The following is a 19,747-nucleotide window of genomic DNA, read 5'->3' on the forward strand; positions in this document are numbered from 1 at the left end:
AAACCACAAAGTCACAAAGTTGCATAGAGTAAAGTAATACCAAAGTTGTCAAAACTCACAACAAACGATTGTCAATTTTAAATTTTGTAGCAATGCAGATGCGCGCTATTTTAAATTTAAATTTTGAATTAAAGAAAACCATTGATTTTATTTAATTGCCTCTTACCGAAATAAGTTACTAAAATCATACTTTAAATTCCGTCCGCAGTGACCGCACATTGAAGCTACGTTGCTAATAAAAAATATAAAAAAATACAAATATTTTTTATCCAATATCAACGCTAAAGTTTGAAAAAACCTCAAAATATGGAGAGTGTTAGTGCTACAACTCAAGTTGTATTCGGTCAAAGGAATCGTAGTGTGAATAATAATGGTTATAAAAGTGGCTATGATGTAGATATTTGGCAGGAAGTGATGAAACGTTGGATGGTACTAGGAGTCCTACTGGCCATGGCGCTCGCTGTGTTGGCGCCACATTTTGGAGCTCCCGGAGGCAACTACATGCATGCTCACGTAGTTATTACTAGAACGCATTGCACTCATTCGCCCATGTAATTACTAATTTTTTTTTTCTTTAAAATTATAATCAGTGCCTTAGTGTAAATTTCATGTTGAAAAATGTGACACACGCGTTACATTATGTGTTTTAGCTTGAAGATATCAAATCACGTCGTTTGTCCGTCTGCCATCCAATGACATTTACCTAACTTATTTTGTATCTCAGCTAAACTCATATTGAAGTTACACTAATGCCTCATAAAATCACATAGAAATGAAATTTTCTTGTATCATTTCATATAAGTACTACAGTAAGTGGCAGAAAGTAATTCACATTAGCATTTAGAATGACATTTCAGCTTTATAGAGTGTTGTCTCTGTCACTCATACCTATGTGACATTGTGTTCTACAAATCTGCTATCTCTTTCTAAAGTTGATGTACATTACTTTCTGCCGTGTACTGTAATTATTTAAATATCAACTACTTAGGTACTTCAATTTATATTAATAGTGCCTAGATTTTAGTCTGTACAATCTTAGTTTAAGTAATTAATAAATCTGCTTTGCTTTTAACTTTCAAGTATCAAAAATCTTGTTAGTTGTTCAATAAATATGAGAAATGAAGTTACTCTAGTTCAACACAAATTATTTATTCACTGTCATACATAATTGTTACAAGCTCTTTTTAATTTAATTACCTACAAAAATTATATAATTAACAATGTCAAAAATTCTTAAAACTACAAATCATAAATTATTATTCTGTAACAACGTCATCAAAAAGTCCCTCCCTGGTTGCCGTTGGGCCAAAGGTCCATTGTCGCGTTGAATGGCAATGGACAACCTTTGGACCAGTTTGGCCCCAGAGCCCGGACACAGCCTCTTTTCCATAGGCAAAGGCTTACAACACAAATTAGTTTGGCTATTAACTTTTCTATAATAAGTTATCTAAGTATTGTGAACATTTTTCATTACATTTAAAGTCATAATATGGCAACACTAAGAACAATTTATGCACTGATCAATTTTGTAAGTCAACCATTAGAGAAGCAGTTTTCAACACTCATTGTAGGCATGTCACAATCCATAACTACTAATATTATAAATGCAGAAGTGTGTCTGTCTGTCTGCTACTTTTTCACAGCTAATCCATTTAACTGATTTTGACATAAAGATAACTTGCATCCTGGGGGACTGACATAGGTTTAATTTTTGTTCCGAAATCCTGTGGGATTAAAAAAATCTTAATATGAAAATAAAAAAATCAATACAATTAAGGGAATTACAAATATCATCTAATCCACCATAACGAGGCAAGGTGCCCAGAACGCTGGCTGCTTTACCTTGTTGAATGGTCAGACAATATGCTTACCAAGGCAACTGCCAGCCCTCCAGTCCTCCATGGATTCCACGAGACGGAAGACCAATCCTTAAAAAAGGATCTAGCATCCTCGCCCCACAATCCCATGGTCTCCTAAATCAACATGGATGAAGTTGCGGGCATCACCCACTTGGTACAGATAAAGCTTAAAGCTATGTATGGATCATAGAGATGGATTTAACCACTTTTTAACCTGGAAAATCAAGGAGTTCCCACAAGATTCTTAAAAAACTATATCCACGCGTAAAAAGTCGTGGGCGTCATCTTAATAATTACAGTACATGGCAGAAAATAATGTACTTTAGAAGGAGATAGCGGATTTGTAGAGCATTGTCTCTGTCGTCGAGACCGACAAAACATCATATTATACATAGGTAGGTACGAGTGACAGAGACAACGACGCTCTACAAAGCCGAAATGTCATTTTAAAGGCATATTTTTACATTATTTTAAAATAACATAGAGAGTTAAAAAAACAGTAATGGTTTATAGTCTTACCACAGAATCGTAAAATAAAGTTGTATATTGCAGGCATGTTGCACACAGAGTACGTGAGCTACCTCCCGCTGTCGTACATCTACTTCGCGGCGGGACGCACGCGCGCGCACGCCGGCCGCACGCGGCTCTACGCGCTGACGACGCTGCACGCGCAGGTCGTCGCCTTCGCGATGTGCGCCGTCAGCGTCAACGCGCTCTCTGTCGCGCTGGACCGACGCGTCATTGAGGGGTGAGCTTCTTACTGACCGCGTTCACAACAGAGAGAGATGCGCTGATGACGTTGCACGCGTAGGTCTGCACGATAAGGGCTTGTTCAGAGAGACGCAGGGCGTTGCGCGGCGCGTTGCGTCTTTTCTCCCTTTTACAGAGAGAGGTGGCGCGTTAAACGACGGGCGTTGTCGCAAGCACATAGACAAACCTATACCAAAGTGTGGTCTCGTTTATGAAGACCTGTGAATCAACACAACACAATAATCTGTTTGCATCTTTATGATAACTATGATATAGTATAATTACGGCAAAATCTAAATATATAAAAGAAAAAGGTGACTGACTGACTGACTAATTGATCTATCAACGCACAGCTCAATCTACTGGACGGATCGGGCTGAAATTTGGCATGCAGATAGCTATCATAACGTAGGCATCCGCTAAGAAAGGATTTTTGAAAATTTAACCCCTAGTTGGGTGAAATAGGGGTTTGAAATTAGTATAGTCTGCGCGGACAAAGTTGCGAGCATAAGCTAGTATGGTATATATTTCAGAGCGATGCTAGCGTCCGTGTCGCGGCCGTGCGCGTGGCTGCCTCTGTCGCTGAGCAACGACGGTGTGACGCCTGCCTTAGCCGCGTTTAACTACGCCTCGTCCTTTGTGCTGTCACCTCTAGCTCATCTTGTGCTGGTGGGTACTTCAAGGTTTCATAGCTTAAGTCATTTGATAAGTCCACTGCGGCTCGTTTATGGAAAGTGACAGCTACATGATGATCATGATGAATAATTTTTTTTTGCATTTGCATTGGATACTGTTAAGTTCTTTTGATTGGAAGCAACTATGACTTTCTGGCATGCAAAAGAATTTAATTATATTTCAGTGTGGCCGTATCCCAGTGCCTCTGATAAATCGTGTGCTGATAACAGCTGTGAGCGCTTTCGTGCCGTTCGCGCTTGGCACATTGGCACAAACTACTGGAATTGGTAAGTGACAATCATTGTGATTTAAATTTAAATATATAATATAAAAGGAAAAGGTGACTGATTGACTGACTGACTGATTGACTGATCTATCAACGCACAGCTCAAACTACTACACGGATCAGCCTGAAATTTGTTATGCAGATAGTTATTATAATGTAGGCATCCGCTAAGAAGTTCAACCCCTAAGGGGGTGAAATAGGGGTTTGAAATTAGTGTAGTCCACGCGGACGAAGTCGCGAGCATAAGCTAGTCTAGTGCATATCTAAAATAGATTTTACATCTTCAATTTATGTGTTCATTAATTTTAGACCCACGAAGCAGCAAAATATCAGCTCTTGTGATATTGTACACGGAATGTTGCCAGTTGCTGCGAGAAGCGGAAGGCAGCCTGTACATTACTGATGTGATGGCAACACTGTTCCTAGGTACGACTTTTATTATTATTGTTATTTTTTTTATCAAAAGAATATAGCCATGTTAAATGACTAATATTCCCCTTTCCTCTCCAACTAAGCGTCAGGCTTGTGCTAGGAGTAGGTACGACAATAGTGCAACGGGCGAGGTTTGAACCGTCGACCTTTCGGTTTTCAGTCCACTCCTTTAGCCGTTGAGCTATTGAGGCTATTACTTGGGTGTACCACAGGGGTTTTTTTTTTTTTAATACACTTTATTGCACACAACACAAAGTAAACATTGAAAAAACACAATACAGGATCTTATTCTAATAGATGTAGCATGCAAAGGCGGCCTTATCGCTAAAGCGATCTCTTCCAGGCAACCTTTGACGAAAGGAATCACGAAAGCACGGTTTGGTGCGGCAGCCGAATATGGCCCTAGTTATTATTATAAATTAGACTACATACACAGTACATTCTAATAATACACAAATATATATAAATATATATACCTATATACATATCTCTATAATATACTACATAATTCTGTTTACATAGATAAATAATAGTTCTTCAAACGATTTTTGAAGGTGTTTAAGGATTTCGCCTGACGTATTTCAGCTGGGAGAGATTTCCAGAGCTTGACACAGGGTTGTTAAATTGCTCCACTATTCTTTTAAGTTTGTAAACATCATCAGCTCAACCCATCGCTGATCCACTTCTGAGCACGGGTCTCTTCTCAAAATGAGACGGTCGTAAGCCATAGTCCACCATGCTGGTCAAGTGTGAATTGCAGACTTCACACATCTTTGAGAACTTTGGGAATAACCTGCCAGTGCATGAATCCTCACGATGTTTTCCTTCACTGTTAAAGCAAAATGTGATACATTCGTACTAATATTATAAATGCGAAAGTGCGTCTGTCTGTCTGCTAGCTTTTCACGGCCCAACAGTTTAACAAATTTTGATACAATTTGGTACAGAGTTAGCTTACAACACGCGGAAGGACATAGGCTACTTTTTATCCCGGAAAATCGAAGAGTTCCCACGGGATTTTTGAAAACCCTATATCCACGCGGACGAAGTCGCGGGCATCCTCTAGTAGGTAATATTTAATTGCTTAAAATGCACACAACTTTGAAAAGGTAAAAATGCTTCCCGGGATCGAATCACGGACCACCGAATAGAAGGCCGCAGTTTCAACCACTGGGCTATCACCAATCTTTTTGTATTTGTTCTTTCAATATTTTTGTGTCATGCAATATTAGTTTGCACGCCCAAATAAAAGATTTATTGGTACTGTCTTCTAAAAAAGCTTCCCAACTAACAGTACAGGACGGATCGGGCTGAAATTTGATATGCAGATAGCTATTATGACGGAGGCATCCGCTAAGAAAGGATTTTTGTAAATTCAATCCCTAAGGGGGTGAAATAGGGGTTTGAAATTATTGTAGTCCACGCGGACGAAGTCGCGAGCATAAGCTATAAATTAACTTCGAATTACTTCTTACAAATTAAGTCTTAAAAATTAACAATTTTGACCATCAGTAAGCGTAACATGTTACCTATCTCTATATATAAAAATGAATCGCTGAATGTGTTGCTAAGCGCAAATCTCGAGGACAGCTGAACCGATTTCGCTAATTCTTTTATATAATATTCCTTGAAGTACGGAGAGAAAAATTTAAAAAATTGCCTGAAAAAGAAAAGGCTGTTAGTCGGTACGAAGTTCGCCGGGTCAGCTAGTTCTGAATAAATAATTTGACTTTGTACATAATTTGCTGAATGTTTTGTTAATTTCGTAATCGTTTGTAGTGACAAGCTGGCTAACAACCGTCGCTACCTCGAGCTATCTGTACGTCAAGTGTGGAATGCTGACGTCGCACGAAGCTCAAGCCTTATTGTTGGTGTCTACGCCCAAGTCCATTCATATTGGTAAGTAACTTACATCAGTTACTTAGATAAGTTCATTAATATAATATGTAAAGTGATATAATAGTTTTTTTTTTTTTTTTTTTAAAGAATATTAGCCATGTTAAATGACTAATATTCCCCTTTCCTCTCCAACTAAGCGTCAGGCTTGTGCTAGGAGTAGGTACGACAATAGTGCAACGGGCGGGGTTTGAACCGTCGACCTTTCGGTTTTCAGTCCACTCCTATACCGGTTGAGCTATTGAGGCTTAATTTATTTATTATTAATCACGTTTTATTATGGTGTGACGAACTCTATTTGCACACTAAATGTATTAGGTGAATATGTCTGGACAGTTTTAACACCAACTTTGGATTTAGATATTTAAAAAATAAAATAATATGATTGAAACAAACTAGCTAATATAAACAACAAACACACACATACACACCTTAACACACGCACACACACACTCGCATACATGCACACCACTATCACTTGTAATAGACACCGGTATAACATGTCCGACCTTAGCGCACCAAATTGTAATAACATTTATTCAAGTTTTTAGAAATGGAGAAGGCAACCCACTGTAATACCTAGTGTTTACTAGTGCAGGGGTTGCCCATTCATACGTCTACTAGACCTAGGTCTACTTAATTATTACTTGTTTTTATCTGTTTTTTTTAGTGATTAGACTTTATACTCTGACGTAAGATTTTTTTACACCTTTAGTACCTGTTATCTTCCAAAGCCATCATGATCCAAACAAGCGTTCCTCCCTGTGTCGGGGACAATATGCAGAGGAACTTTCAGCTTTTATAAAATAAGGCAGGTCTGGCACGCGCTGGTTCTCTCTCTATAAGTACTGAGTGCTGCAAAAATTGGACGCAAGCGACTTCTCTTACTCATAGAATCGGCAACAGATGGCGCTGTACGACATTACATCGCGCATATTTTACGTCGCTCAAACAATGATATATGTATGAGAATTGTGGTGGAATCTTATTATCAAATAATTATCTTACCATCTTATAAATCATCAATTTTTGGAGAGTCTCTTAACACTGATACTTCATAGTTAACAGAGGTTAGGAGACTACAGACTCGTGTGTTTCAGAGGCGTTTCTATGTACACGGTAATTACCGTAGATGCACCGTAATTCAGCCCTTAACTACCGTCAAGTTAATATGGCCATTACCTTGACCGTGTCACCGTAATACAAAAATCACGTTAAAAATTCATAGTATACTGCGTAATACGAGTACGAATTTCAGTCACGTTAGCATATTTCGTAATGGCAACATTTCTCTTGCTCTCAGTTTAAGCATCAAATCTCAGCAATCTATTTTCGTCCTTATTCAAGCAATTAGGAAGGAGTAAAATGTAAAACTAATGAGATTTAACAAAATATTAATATGGATAAATCCGTATATGAAAAAGATATTGCTATGCTAGGAGAGTCAGATTCAGAATAATAATAGTTGATTAAAAAGCAAATTCGTGACGTTTTTTCTTTTAAAAATGACACGGTAATTTACACGGTATTCTTTTAGCTAATCCACCGTAATTTAATCTAGAAACACCGTAATTTTAACCCTTCAACACGGTAATTCTCGATTTACATATGGAAACACTGTTCAGAGGTGTGCACAGTGCACACTGCCACACTAGCTGTGATAGTCTAGTGGTTAGCACGCCTACCGCCCTCTAATCGGAGGTCGGGGGTTCGATCCCGGGCACGCACCTCTAACTTTTCGGAGTTATGTGCGTTTTTAATTTAACCGACTTCCAAAAAGGAGGTGATTCTCATTTCACTTTTTTTTAATGTCCGACCTGCACCGATTTGCAAATAATTTTTCTTAATCGACAAGGGGTGCTTCCGTGGTGGTCTCATAAAAAATTCTAGATCCAACTCCTCAATCCTGATGCCGCAGGGTTACTGCCCGCCTAAGTTATCAAGATTCAGGAAGTTTTCATAGTGAATTAACATTGTAGCTACCAAGCAACGACCTTACCCTTGGACTCCAAGTCCCAACTCCTCACCCTGATGATGTAGGGTACAGCACTCCTAAACTATAGTCATTCAGGAACTGCGGATGGTGCAATATTATTTTAAGTATCAAGCATGCACTACATTGAACTCCGGATCCCAACTCCTCAATCCTGATGCTGCAAGGTACTGAACTCCTAAGCCGTGGAGATTCGGGAATTTCTGATGGTAAACTGATATTTTAGGTATTAAGCAACGGCTTCATGATTACACTCCAAGTCTGAACTCCTTAAACCTGATGAACCATGGTACAGCACTCCAAAACTAAAAATATTCAGGAGCTGTTCCTGGTGGAAATGGATTGTAAATGCCGAACATAGACTATGCTATTGAAATCCAAGTCCCAACTCTTCAATCCTGATGCTGGAAGGTACTGAACTCCTAAACCACACGGTTTAGGTGTTCAGTACCTTGTAGCATTGAGGATATTTTAGGCACCAAGCAATGACTACTTACACTAAAAAGATTGAAAAAAAATAAATCATAAAAACCGACTTCCAAAACCACTACAAAGTAAAAAATAACTTTTGTTTCTACATGATGTGTATGTAATATGTAAGTATGTATGAAGACGGGCGAGTATAATAAATCAAACTAGAAACCAAAGCGTGAAGCTCGCCCGACTTCAACATACTTTTTTTTTTTTATATAAAGAATATTGGCCATGTTAAATGAGTAATATTCCTCTTTCCTCTCCAACTAAGCGTCAGGCTTGTGCTAGGAGTAGGTACGACAATAGTGCAACGGGCGGGGTTTGAACCGTCGACCTTTCGGTTTTCAGTCCACTCCTTTAGCCGTTGAGCTATTGAGGCTATTACTTGGGTGTACCACAGGGTTGTTAAATTGCTCCACTATTCTTTTAAGTTTGTAAACATCATCAGCTCAACCCATCGCTGATCCACTTCTGAGCACGGGTCTCTTCTCAAAATGAGACGGTCGTAAGTCATAGTCCACCATGCTGGTCAAGTGTGAATTGCAGACTTCACACATCCCTACAAGAGACCTGTGTCCAGCAGTGGACGTCTATCAGTTGATGATGATGATGATGATTATCCATACTATTGTTTTTAATATCTTTATTTTCAAAACTAATTATTATTAATATAAACTAGCCCAAGCCCGCGACTTTGTGATTTAGGTTTATACTCTATACCCACGGTCTTAAACTATACCCATGCAAAAATTACGTCAATCCGTTGCGACGTGATTGAAGGACAAACCAATAAGCAAACACACTTCCGCATCAGTACCCTTATTATAAATGCGAAAGTGTGTTTGTTTGTTAGTTTATTGGTTTGTTGGTTTGTCCTTCAATCAAGTCGCAACGGAGCTACGGATCGAAGTGATTTTTTGCATCGGTATAGTTAAAGGCCTGGAGAGTGACATAGGCTACTTTTTATCCCGGAAAATCAAAGAGTTCCCACGGGATTTAAAAAAAAACCTAATTCCACGCGGACGAAGTCGCGGGCATCAGCTAGTTTATAATAGGGGTAGTGGTTTTATGATTTACTAGCTTATGCTCGCGACTTCGTCCGCGTGGACTACAAAATTTCAACACCCTATTTCACCCCCTTAGGAGTTGAATTTTCAAAAATCCTTTCTTAGCGGATGCCTACGTCATAATAGCTATCTGCATGCCAAATTTCAGCCCGATCCGTCCAGTAGTTTGAGCTGTGCGTTGATAGATCAGTCAGTCAGTCAGTCAGTCAGTCAGTCAGTCAGTCAGTCAGTCACCTTTTCCTTTTATATATAGATTTTCGTATTAAAATAAAAAAAATAAAATGTTTTTATTTCGACCAACAAGGATCATATTGGTGTTAGTAATTACACAAAACTTAAACCTAATTGTTAGTAATTATTAATATTAGTGTTAGTAATTACACGAAACTTAAACCTATTTGTTAGTAAAAAATCTATAACTATTTAAATTAGGACAGGATCGATTTGCCAGCACGTGAATCATACAACAGTGATTCAAGTACTGGCAGTCGATCCTGTCAGAAAATACCTTCAGGAGGCCATTGGGGCTGGACCGGACTCTACGCAACAGGGATGTGCACCGCTTTCGCATAGTAGTATAAAAACAGTCTACATGCGCCTCGGCGAACATCCCTGACGCGCTGCAGAATCTGGGCAGCCCCATCAGCATCCTGAATGCATTATTATATTGTACACGCAGGGCATTGTACTGCTTTTGCGTGTAATCGATCCACAGGCTGCTCGTGTAGAAGGAGGTGCAATATGCTCTGAAAAGAGTGATTTTGACGGCTACAGAACAACGAGCAAACCTGCGGACGATCATGTTTGCCCTAACAGACAACGCCCTGCGTTCTCTCTCTATATCTGCATCGTCTTTCAGGTCAGAGGATATAACATGCCCCAGGTATTTAAACTGCTCCACTCTCTTTAGTGGAGTCTCATACAGCTTTATAGGTGGTACAGTGGGAGGAAGTGTTTTTCCCCTGGCCTGAAAGACCATGCATTCACTCTTCTTGACATTGTAGGTCAAGCCGTGACTGTGGGCATAGGTCTCACAAATGCCCAACAGTTTCGTGATACCACAGACAGACGCACTCAGCAACACCATGTCGTCTGCATAACTAATGTTATTGAGACACGCTCCATCAATATGACATCCGACACGCGTACTGCTAAGTGCCTCTATCAGCGCATTGACGTAGAGGTTGAAAAGCTTAGGCGAGGTTAAGCCCCCCTGCCTCACGCCACACTCCAACCTATAAGGCCTAGAAAAGCTTTCCGACCATCGCACGACATTGACCTGATTTTCATACCAAAATTTGAAGATCCTGTTAATTTCATCGGGCATTCCAGTATCTTTCAGTTTTTGCCACAGGATGTCGTAATTCACCAGGTCAAATGCCTTGGACAGATCGAGAAAACATGCGTAGACGGGGGTACGTTTTTCCGTATAGTACCGGACAGTTTGCTTAAGACACAATATGGCTGACTCTGTAGATAAACCAGGTCTGAAACCAAACTGGTTGTCATGCAGCTTAATGAACGTATCCAATTGTGTATTAAGCAAACCGTCAAGTACTTTAGCAACAACTGTAGCAAGGGAAATCGGCCTGTAGTTAGACTTGTCACAGATGTCCCCAGTTTTATTTTTCACGATTGGTACCACCACGGTTTTCATCAGTGCTACAGGCAAGTACGAATGTCCTATGCACATATTATAAAATATCGCTAGCACCCGGGGAAGATGGGGACCAGCGTGTTTCAGGTGTTCTATGCTGAGGCCGTCATGGCCGGGAGATTTGCCGCGCGACATAGAAGTAATAACCTTGTTAACGTCATTGGCTGTAAATCGGACACCAATCTCCCGACCACACGTCTCCCGACCCCCCCCCTGACCGTGATGACCCCAATGGTGATTTTACTGTAAAATGATCTTTAAACAAGTCAGCTATAAGCCCATGGTCACTAATGCCTTCAACGCTCACTGGAAGACCAGGCCTACCATTTGATTTGTTCGTGGCTTTCCAGAAATTTCGGAAGTCCTGCTTTGAGTGATGTGAAGCTAAGATATCCATTCGTATTTGCTCGCTATGGTTTTGACACCATTTTAGCCGTGACTTAAAAATACTGCGGCTCCTTTGCATTTCCTCAAATACATGACCTCTAATGGGTTTACCATACCATATCCACATCAAAAACGCAGACCTAGCCTCCCTATGAGCGCCGAGTACATATCTGTTCCACCCAACCACAGGACGCTTCCCCCCGCCCCTGCTGACACTACTACACTCAGAAGCGGCTCCCGTTAAGATCACAACAATATCGCTGTATAGCTTGTCAATAAACATAGTGTGATCCGCAGTTGTACAGATATATTGGGAACAACAGTTATCATTGGGAAGTTCGATAAGACCCAGTCTCTCGTTACACAGCTTACTGTACGATTCTATCTGTTCAGGTTTTCGATCTCCCCAAAGAATTTTGTTATCTACTGATTTCATGTTTAAAGTTACTTTCGGCTTAATCGAATCTAAATTACACTCTATTACTAATGGATAATGGTCTGACCAAAATACGTCATATTTAACGTAAACATTTACAATAGACGATAGAGCGGACTTGGTGGTTATACAGTGGTCCAGCCAGCGTCTGGATCCGTGAGCGTCACTCACGAAGGTATGAGTTCCCGACATTAAACCTAAGAACTGCATATCCGCACATGTCCACTCTAAATCGTTACAAAAACAAGTCAATTCATGGTAAAACTGTTCGTTCGGATGCGCGTTGAAGTCCCCGAGTATGTATACAGACTCGATATTCTCATTAGTAATTATAGCACTCACCGAACTCAGAATATCCGTGAATTCCGGGAGGTTAATCACTTTATCCGTGGGCATGTATACGCTAAACACTAAAACTGACCTGTGGTCAACCACTATTTTTATAGCACAAAGCCGCGGGTTATCACACTGCACTACGGACACATTGGGAAACACACTTTTCTTCCAAAGCAAGGCCACTCCTCCGTACGGTCGCCCACGCAGCAGGCCAGCCGCCGTGTCCACCGCTGACGTCCCCGTACAGCTAAATTCCATACTGATGCCACTGAGAAACGATATATCGTGCGGAAGTAACCAGGTTTCTTGTAACGCTATAATATCCGATGTCGAGCACAGCTGTCTTACATCTTCTATTGAGCGTTTTATTCCTTTACAGTTAAAACTGACTAGTTTATTGCTTCCCATTCACGTTACGTACAGCGTCGCCTACAGTGTTTACAGATACACCATTCGAACTTTTTTGCCTAAAATTAATAAAGCGTCTAAATATGACACCCTGTGGCCAAAGTTTATCATCCAAAAATGTAGACAACTTATGCTCGGACACAAAGAACTTATATGCATTGTAATCCCTTTCCCTCACAAAGGAGATCTTTTCCAGTTTAATAATTTCATTCGTTTTACTATGTATATATTCCGATATATCCTTCTCTGTCGTTTCCTTATGCACCTTGGTAATAAAAATCGGTACATAACGCTCCGCTGCCTTAAAATTACTGTCCTTATCGTTAGAGATACCCGGCGTGCCTAGGTATCGGTACGAGCTAGTTTTAGGTTTTCGGCGCTGCACGACTGTCCACTCGCCCTCTTTTGTTACGTCTGCAAAAGATACTGCAGCCGACGTTGGCCTTTGCGTGCCCGCGTTCATCTGACTGCTCGGCTCGCGTTCGCTCAACGGTCGCGAGGACTCCTCGCCCCCCGCGACGCCGCTACCTCGTCCCTCGGTGCGCCCGCGTTCCCCGTTCGAGACGCGGCGATCGTCCACACGATGACTCAACTCGTCGCTTACAAACTCATTACCCTCGTTTGGATTCATATATTTTATGCTTCTATAATTTAAATTGTAATCCTTCGTGGATTGGGCTTCAAAGTTCGATTGATCTACGTGGTTTGAAATAAAAGTATCGTCCAGATGTGACAGTCCTATAGGGCCACTATCTCGATACGCACCTCTCTTCATATTGACCTTTACAGCTGAAAATGGCGGGGATGTTGGTTTGAAATTTAGGCACTCCTTTTTCACATCTTGCAACTGTTCCACCGTCACATAAGACGACTTGATGGTATTTATTTCGGCTTGCACGACTGCCAAATCTTTGAGAAGCTTCGAAACGTCTAGGTGGTCGAAAGTTATCGGGGGTAACTTCTCAAGGTCCCGTGCCACAAACACAGGTAAAATATCAGGATCAACGCTCTTTAACAGACCGATGATGTCATATAATCTGCGATTCTCCTTGCCTTTACCCTTCCTTCCTGTTTTATGCAGTTCGGTGGGCAGGGATTCGACCAACAAGTTGTACGCTTCTTCTATCTGGTCCGTTGAGAACGACGACGCGCAGATTCGTACTAGGCTGTCTTCATCAGCAATCGAGAGCTTTGTTTTTAAATATGCCAACAGCTCTGAAATAACGAGTTTACAGTTCTCACAAAACTTCATTTTCGCAAATTGCAACGAACTCGCTGCAATCGATCACACGCACACGACCGACACCAACCGACACATACCGATGCGCGCGCGCGACGAAGTATTGACGATATTGAATATTTAGTTTTATATTTGTATTGTTTGTGTGTATTGTAGTGATCGTTTTATCTCCCTAGAATGGATTTCGGCAACACTATGCTCCGCGTCCGGCCTCGCTCGTCTCCCCGCAGTGTTCATAGCGCCTGCGCAGGCGCTCCTCCTAGCAGCAATCACCGCCGACCAGCACGGTAATGATGATGATGATGATGATGGTCATCAGTTGCCTAGATAGGATCTAAACTCAAACTCAAATTTCTGTATTGCGAATCTAGGTAAACAGTGGAGATGTTATAAAAAACCCGGCCAAGTGCGACTCAGGCTCGCGCAACGAGGGTTCCGTACTACAGTCGTATTTTTTCAACATTTTGCACGATAATTCAAAAACTATGATGCATAAAAATTTATAAAAATCTGTTTTAGAATGTACAGGTGAAGACCTTTCATACGATACCCCACTTGATATAGTTATCTTACTTCGAAAATTTAAAATACTAATTATTAGTTTATGACCACATTTTTTTGTGTGATGTAACCACAAATTCACAGTTTTCAGATTTTTTTCCGAATGTCAGCTATAAGACCTACCTACCTGCCGAATTTCATGATTCTAGGTCAACGGGAAGTACCCTGTAGGTTTCTTGACAGACCGACAGACAGACAGACAACAAAGTGATCCTATAAGGGTTCCGTTTTTCCTTTTGAGGTACGGAACCCTAAAAAAAAGGTACAGCCAAACTATACGGATCTAGTTGACTAAACGGATGAAAGCAACTTCAGATTTTGTACCCCATTATCTTCCAAAGCCACCATGATTCAAACAAACGGTTTAGTGTTGGGGACAATATGCAGAGAAACTTTTCGCTTTTCTATACTATTATATAAAGAGGTAATGTCGTTAAGTTTGTTTGTAGGGGGTAATCTTTGGAACTGCTGAACTGATTTTAAAAATTCTTTCACCAGTAGAAAGCTACATTATTCCTGAGTGACATAGGCTATACGGGATCTTTAAAAACCTAAATCTACGCGGGCGAAGCCGCGGGGATCAGCTAGTATAAAATAAAGCAAGTCTGCCACGCGCTGGTTCTCTCTCTATAAGTACTGAACGTTGTGAAAATTCGACGCAAGCTTCCTCTTCTACTCATAGAATCGGTAACAGATGGCGCTGTACGACATTACATCGCGCACATTTTACGTAGCTCAAACAATGATATAACGATTGTGGTGGTGTCAATCAAATTACAACTCAATAAACCAGTGAGTCGTCTCAAAAAAAACTAATTTTTGGAGAGTCTCTTAACACTGATACTTCATAGTTAACAGAGGTTAGGAGACTACAGAGTTACTCAGTCCGCACTCCGCAGAGGCTCTGCGGAGTGCGTGACGCGAGTAATGTAGCAGAGCCCAGAGGTTCAAAAAGATTTTATTTTAGGTTCAAACCACGAAAGAACATTTGTCGAGGTTCTTATATGACATCAAACTTCAAAACGCGTCCGCAATAGCATTTTTCATACAAAAAATTTTATCGATAGTCTAAATGAACTGTCAAAACATTTTTTTGTCCACATCTATCCTTTGTGGACTGTCTCACCGAACCGTGATAGGAAAACCATATTTTGACATTGATGCTGTCATTAAATGATAGATGCAGTCGATTCGCAATCGGCCTGAGGGCGATTGTCTAAAACCTGCATCAATCATTATTACAATCTCAATTGTTCTGATTGGCTGAATTTGTGCGATTCTTGTTGCAACAATGCATTGTAGCCAATAGTGAGCAAGCGTCAACCAATCAGAGATGATTGCGATCGTGACATTGTAGCTGTCATCCTCCCGCAATCGCGCAGCAGAAATCATTACTACTACCTAAATTGGGACCGACCTGTACTTTTCTTACCTTTATATTTGACGTTTTTTTTAAACATCTACATCTTTTTTTTCTTGATATATCTATATAATTTGGACTTATTACATCAATGGCACAATGGCTATGGCTACTCCACAAAAAAGTCAAAACTTAAGATTGCTACCATTGCTACCTAAAGTCACGAGGTTTGAGCAGAGAATTTCTAAGTACTACTTCGTGGTGTATTCCTATGTCGATGGGTTTGAGTTATAAAGAGGTTATAAATTAAAATAAGTTTCAAAACCTGTCAATTTGTAGAGATTGTACAACAAAATTAGCCATTCTCTCAGGCTGTAAAATTAAGTTACTTGGGGATTTTGGAAAATAAAACTTTTGTCACCTTATCAACTATTTATTTTATTCCAATAACATCATAATTATTACACACACAGACAGTAAAACTAAATTTCGCAAGTTACTTTTCTCTCTTAATTATGTCAAACGTCACAAAGTACCATCTATGCTCAATGCACGCCCCAACACCCGTTGTCTCACAGTTGAAAATGTCTCCATACTTCTGCAAAGTGGACAGCACAGTCGCTTGAGTCACATTTGGAGCCATAGACCTAACATATGACACCAAGTAGTCTAAGGATGCTCCTAATGGATGAACCATGAGGAATGATGTCAGGATTGATATAAGTTTGGCTTCGGTAGGTGGCACTGAAGGTCCAGAAATCATGACTTTATCGTCATCTGGGGTTGGTGGTGGTGGTAATGGTTTTGCGCTTGATGGTGGTAGAGGAGGCTCTATCTTTTGTTGCGGCAATGGTGGGAATACCTGTAATATAAAATGAATTAAGTTATGTATCCGGCTCGAAGGACCAAACTTTAAAAAAAACTGATTTTCCACAAAAGTGGTAAAATAAGGGCCTTTACCGATTTTTGTTGCAATGCCTGTTGAGCGATGTAATGCGCCTTGAACTTCTCGAACTTTCTCTCCGCTTCGTCTTTGGCGAGATATGCTTCGTTCTTGTACCCTTCCAACTCATAGGTTAGGCTCTCGTTTTCTTTCTGTAATAATAAATAATGATTTTATATGAAGCTTCAACTAAAGCATCTTGATTTTTCTAACGCACGACTTAGCGACAACACATTGGTCCCTTTTATAAATAGATACAGTTTTCAGTAAAACGTAGTTGACTAGAGTGGATAGCTTTTCCATAAATAAAACATTCAAAAAAACTAGTATTAAAATATACATAATATTTACCTTTAATTCCTCATATTTCTCAAGAGATACGGAATTCTTGTTTGGTTTTTCAACTTCGTCTTCATCGAAAATGGCATTAAATTCTTCTTTTATGTTATCCACCTCCTGAAATACAATGTTATTGTAGTACTCATAAAAACATTTTCAATTTTCATTCATTCATTTTAGGCATAAAAGTCGTAATTAAAAGTCGTAAGTAAAAGACACGGCTGCGCTGCCGAAAAACGTCCTAAAAATACACAAATGCTTACATTTGAAAATGGTACCATACAACCGCTAATTGGAATTTAAAAAAAAATTATACCGAATGCCACAAACCCCACATCCATCGAAATCTGTTCAGTACCCGTAGTATAAGAATTTACGTCTCGCCAAACGTTGCTAGAATTCGAGAATCGAAACACAATAACGTCAAAGTAAAATGGACCTAAAGAGCCTTGAATTGAAGTCAAAAATTCAATGCCACTGATTTTAATTTCGCAACGTTTCCGCTTGGAGCACTGGCTGTAGATGTGTAGACAAACTTGAGCTTTAAAACAAGGTACTTAAGATCCAGTTTACTATAACGCAGAAGTGTTTCGACTCTCCAATTCTAGCAACGTTTGGTGTGACGTAAAATCTTATACTACGGGTACTGGTAAGAACTTTATGGTAAAGTAAGAACACTTTACACTCCCTTTTCAGTCGTTTTGAAAAATACGTAAGTATGTAGTAAATAAATACTATCTGTCCCGGCTATACTCACGTGTGTAGTCGACGTTAGCCCGACTAGTTTCGAACCCATACGGGGTCCTTTTTCAAGGGAGTCCGTCCGCGCACGCGCACGCGCCGCGTTTTCGAAACTAGTCGGGCTAACGTCGACTACACACGTGAGTAAGCCGGGACAGATAGTATTTATAATGGAAATCACTCACGGTAGTTTAAACGCTAAAATATGTGGTAAATACTTAGATTATGAAGTTGTGAAGTGAAGTTCAAAGCGTATCTGTTGACGTGTGCGGGTAATTGTAATGAGGGTAGTGAGAATAAATTGTTTTAGAAAAGAAATGACATCATAGCTAAGTAGCACAAAGATATTGCATTGAGCAATTTTGTATTTGCGCAATTATGCATAGTCGTTATTAATAGTGATAAGTCCCGCCATTTTCTATTACGCTGGAACCATGTCTCATTAACATCGAAATGACGTCAGCCGAAATAAAAATATACCATCAGCTCGAAACTTCAGTCTAGGGCTGACGTCACTAACAATTGACAATTATTAATTTGCGCATTAGCAATTTACGGGACTTATAAAATAGAATAATTTCATATTTGCGGAAGATTTTGCCTGTGAAGTTGTTTTGAAGACCTTAATGCAAACATAATACTAATAGTGGTGATGATGTTAATAAACTGTGAAATGAACTGTAACAATTTCCCACATTTAATTGTTAAAAAGAGGCCTTAGAAAAGATAGCCTTTACATTTTAGATATAAGTAGTTCAAACTTAGATAGAGTCGTATCATAAATTAGGGCGCGGTCTCACTACTTCTGGCTATCTCTGAAGCTGGTGTCTGGATTGCCGAAAAGCATAAATTAGTTGCTGACTCAACGAATTGGCCAACAATTTGAGGTAGCCAGCAAAGGGAAACTTTATCTTGGTCAAAATTCATCCATTAATGTTATAAATACAAAAAAAAACTTATTGATTAATGACTGAAATATTTCTCGTAACGGTTTGTGCGTAACACTCCGGCGTAATTAAAAGACACTTAACTAATTCCACTCGAAATGACAATCTTGAAAATGTAGGTACTGCAATAATTCTTACTGAGAAAACAAATAAACAAAAAGGTTTATAAAAGTTCCTCCGAGTTCTGTGTCCAAAATAGTGCTTGTTTCTTGTTCTGTGATCTCTGTCCTAATGCCTTTAATTAATTTCATTGATGGATGCACTTTGGCCAAAAACCCTTTGACGAATGGGCGTTTCCCTTTTTAATCAGGAACTACAAGTACCTTGTGAGACCGCGCGCATTATTTCCAATATATTGTTTCTATATTCTGACCTCAGTGCAGGCGTGAGACCAATTAATACAAACGTATAGAGATAAATTGCTTATTATTGAAGCACGCAGAGTAGGTAAACAGATTTTCTGATAGACAAACATGTGATACTAGTTGTTGCCAAGCAACATAGGTACATAATAATATTATAAGGGCACACAAACAACTTCTGTCTTCACAAAAGTTAGCGTCACAAAGCCATAAACTTGCGGCAGATGAAACTGTTGTAGACAAAAGTTGCTTGAGCGCGCATTCTCCAAGAAATTCCTCGCTCCGTAGAAATAATTCAAATGGTTGTAAGTTTTAATCTAATATTTTCCATTAAATTTTATCCTAGATATAAAAAAGTGCTCATTTTATAAGTTTTAATAAAACTATTACGTAATTGATAACAACGAAATATTCCTTCTAGTTCGTTGGGTCCATTATTGTAAAATTAGTTGATAGGTTGTTGACAATTTTTGAAAATAAAGTTATTTCTTCCGAAAATTTCTTTCATTGTTTTAAATAACCTTGAATTCCGAGTAACGCATATAAATCGATTGCAGAATTTTGCAAAGATGTGTAGCAAACATTTGCAATATTCTGT

At 39.6% G+C, this 19,747-nt stretch overlaps 2 protein-coding genes and 1 long non-coding RNA gene across 5 annotated transcripts; 2 read left to right on the plus strand and 1 right to left on the minus strand.

Moving 5' to 3' along the window:
- Window positions 1-68: 68 nt before the first annotated feature.
- LOC117985167 (sodium/bile acid cotransporter 7-like) lies at window positions 69-15,441 on the plus strand. 3 transcript variants are annotated; one of them, XM_069500855.1, is made up of 7 exons: window positions 69-493; window positions 2,412-2,607; window positions 3,143-3,278; window positions 3,469-3,571; window positions 3,880-3,996; window positions 5,782-5,901; window positions 14,073-15,441. In XM_069500855.1, exons 1-7 carry the CDS (start codon window positions 307-309, stop codon window positions 14,225-14,227), a joined length of 1,014 nt encoding a protein of 337 aa, XP_069356956.1. In that variant the 5' UTR covers window positions 69-306; the 3' UTR covers window positions 14,228-15,441. The 3 variants fall into 3 exon arrangements, with proteins under 3 accessions (XP_069356956.1, XP_069356957.1, XP_034827750.1); XM_034971859.2 differs by having other exon boundaries at window positions 416-551; XM_069500856.1 differs by lacking the exon at window positions 5,782-5,901.
- Window positions 15,442-16,229: 788 nt separating this feature from the next.
- On the minus strand, window positions 16,230-17,246 carry LOC117985168 (ecto-NOX disulfide-thiol exchanger 2-like; the record flags this gene model as incomplete). Its single annotated transcript, XM_034971860.2, has 3 exons — window positions 16,230-16,679; window positions 16,778-16,912; window positions 17,112-17,246. Coding segments are annotated over 3 exons (636 nt in total), but the record flags the coding sequence as incomplete, so codon positions are not given.
- A 23-nt stretch (window positions 17,247-17,269) lies between these two features.
- Window positions 17,270-19,647, plus strand: LOC138402753 (uncharacterized). The gene is made up of 2 exons (XR_011237089.1): window positions 17,270-17,819; window positions 17,999-19,647. It is a non-coding gene; the product is annotated as an uncharacterized lncRNA (long non-coding RNA).
- The last annotated feature ends 100 nt before the right edge of the window (window positions 19,648-19,747 follow it).

This window comes from Maniola hyperantus, chromosome 9 (genome assembly GCF_902806685.2).
Source record: "Maniola hyperantus chromosome 9, iAphHyp1.2, whole genome shotgun sequence".
NCBI classification, from domain to species: Eukaryota; Metazoa; Arthropoda; class Insecta; order Lepidoptera; family Nymphalidae; genus Maniola; species Maniola hyperantus.

Coding starts and splice junctions, on each gene's coding strand:
- LOC117985167 (XM_069500855.1), top strand. CDS start 307: ATGGAGAGTGTTAGTGCTACAACTCAAGTTGTATTCGGTCAAAGGAAT. Junction 2,608..3,142: donor GACCGACGCGTCATTGAGGG/GTGAGCTTCTTA, acceptor TATATATTTCAG/AGCGATGCTAGCGTCCGTGT. Junction 5,902..14,072: donor GCCCAAGTCCATTCATATTG/GTAAGTAACTTA, acceptor TTATCTCCCTAG/AATGGATTTCGGCAACACTA.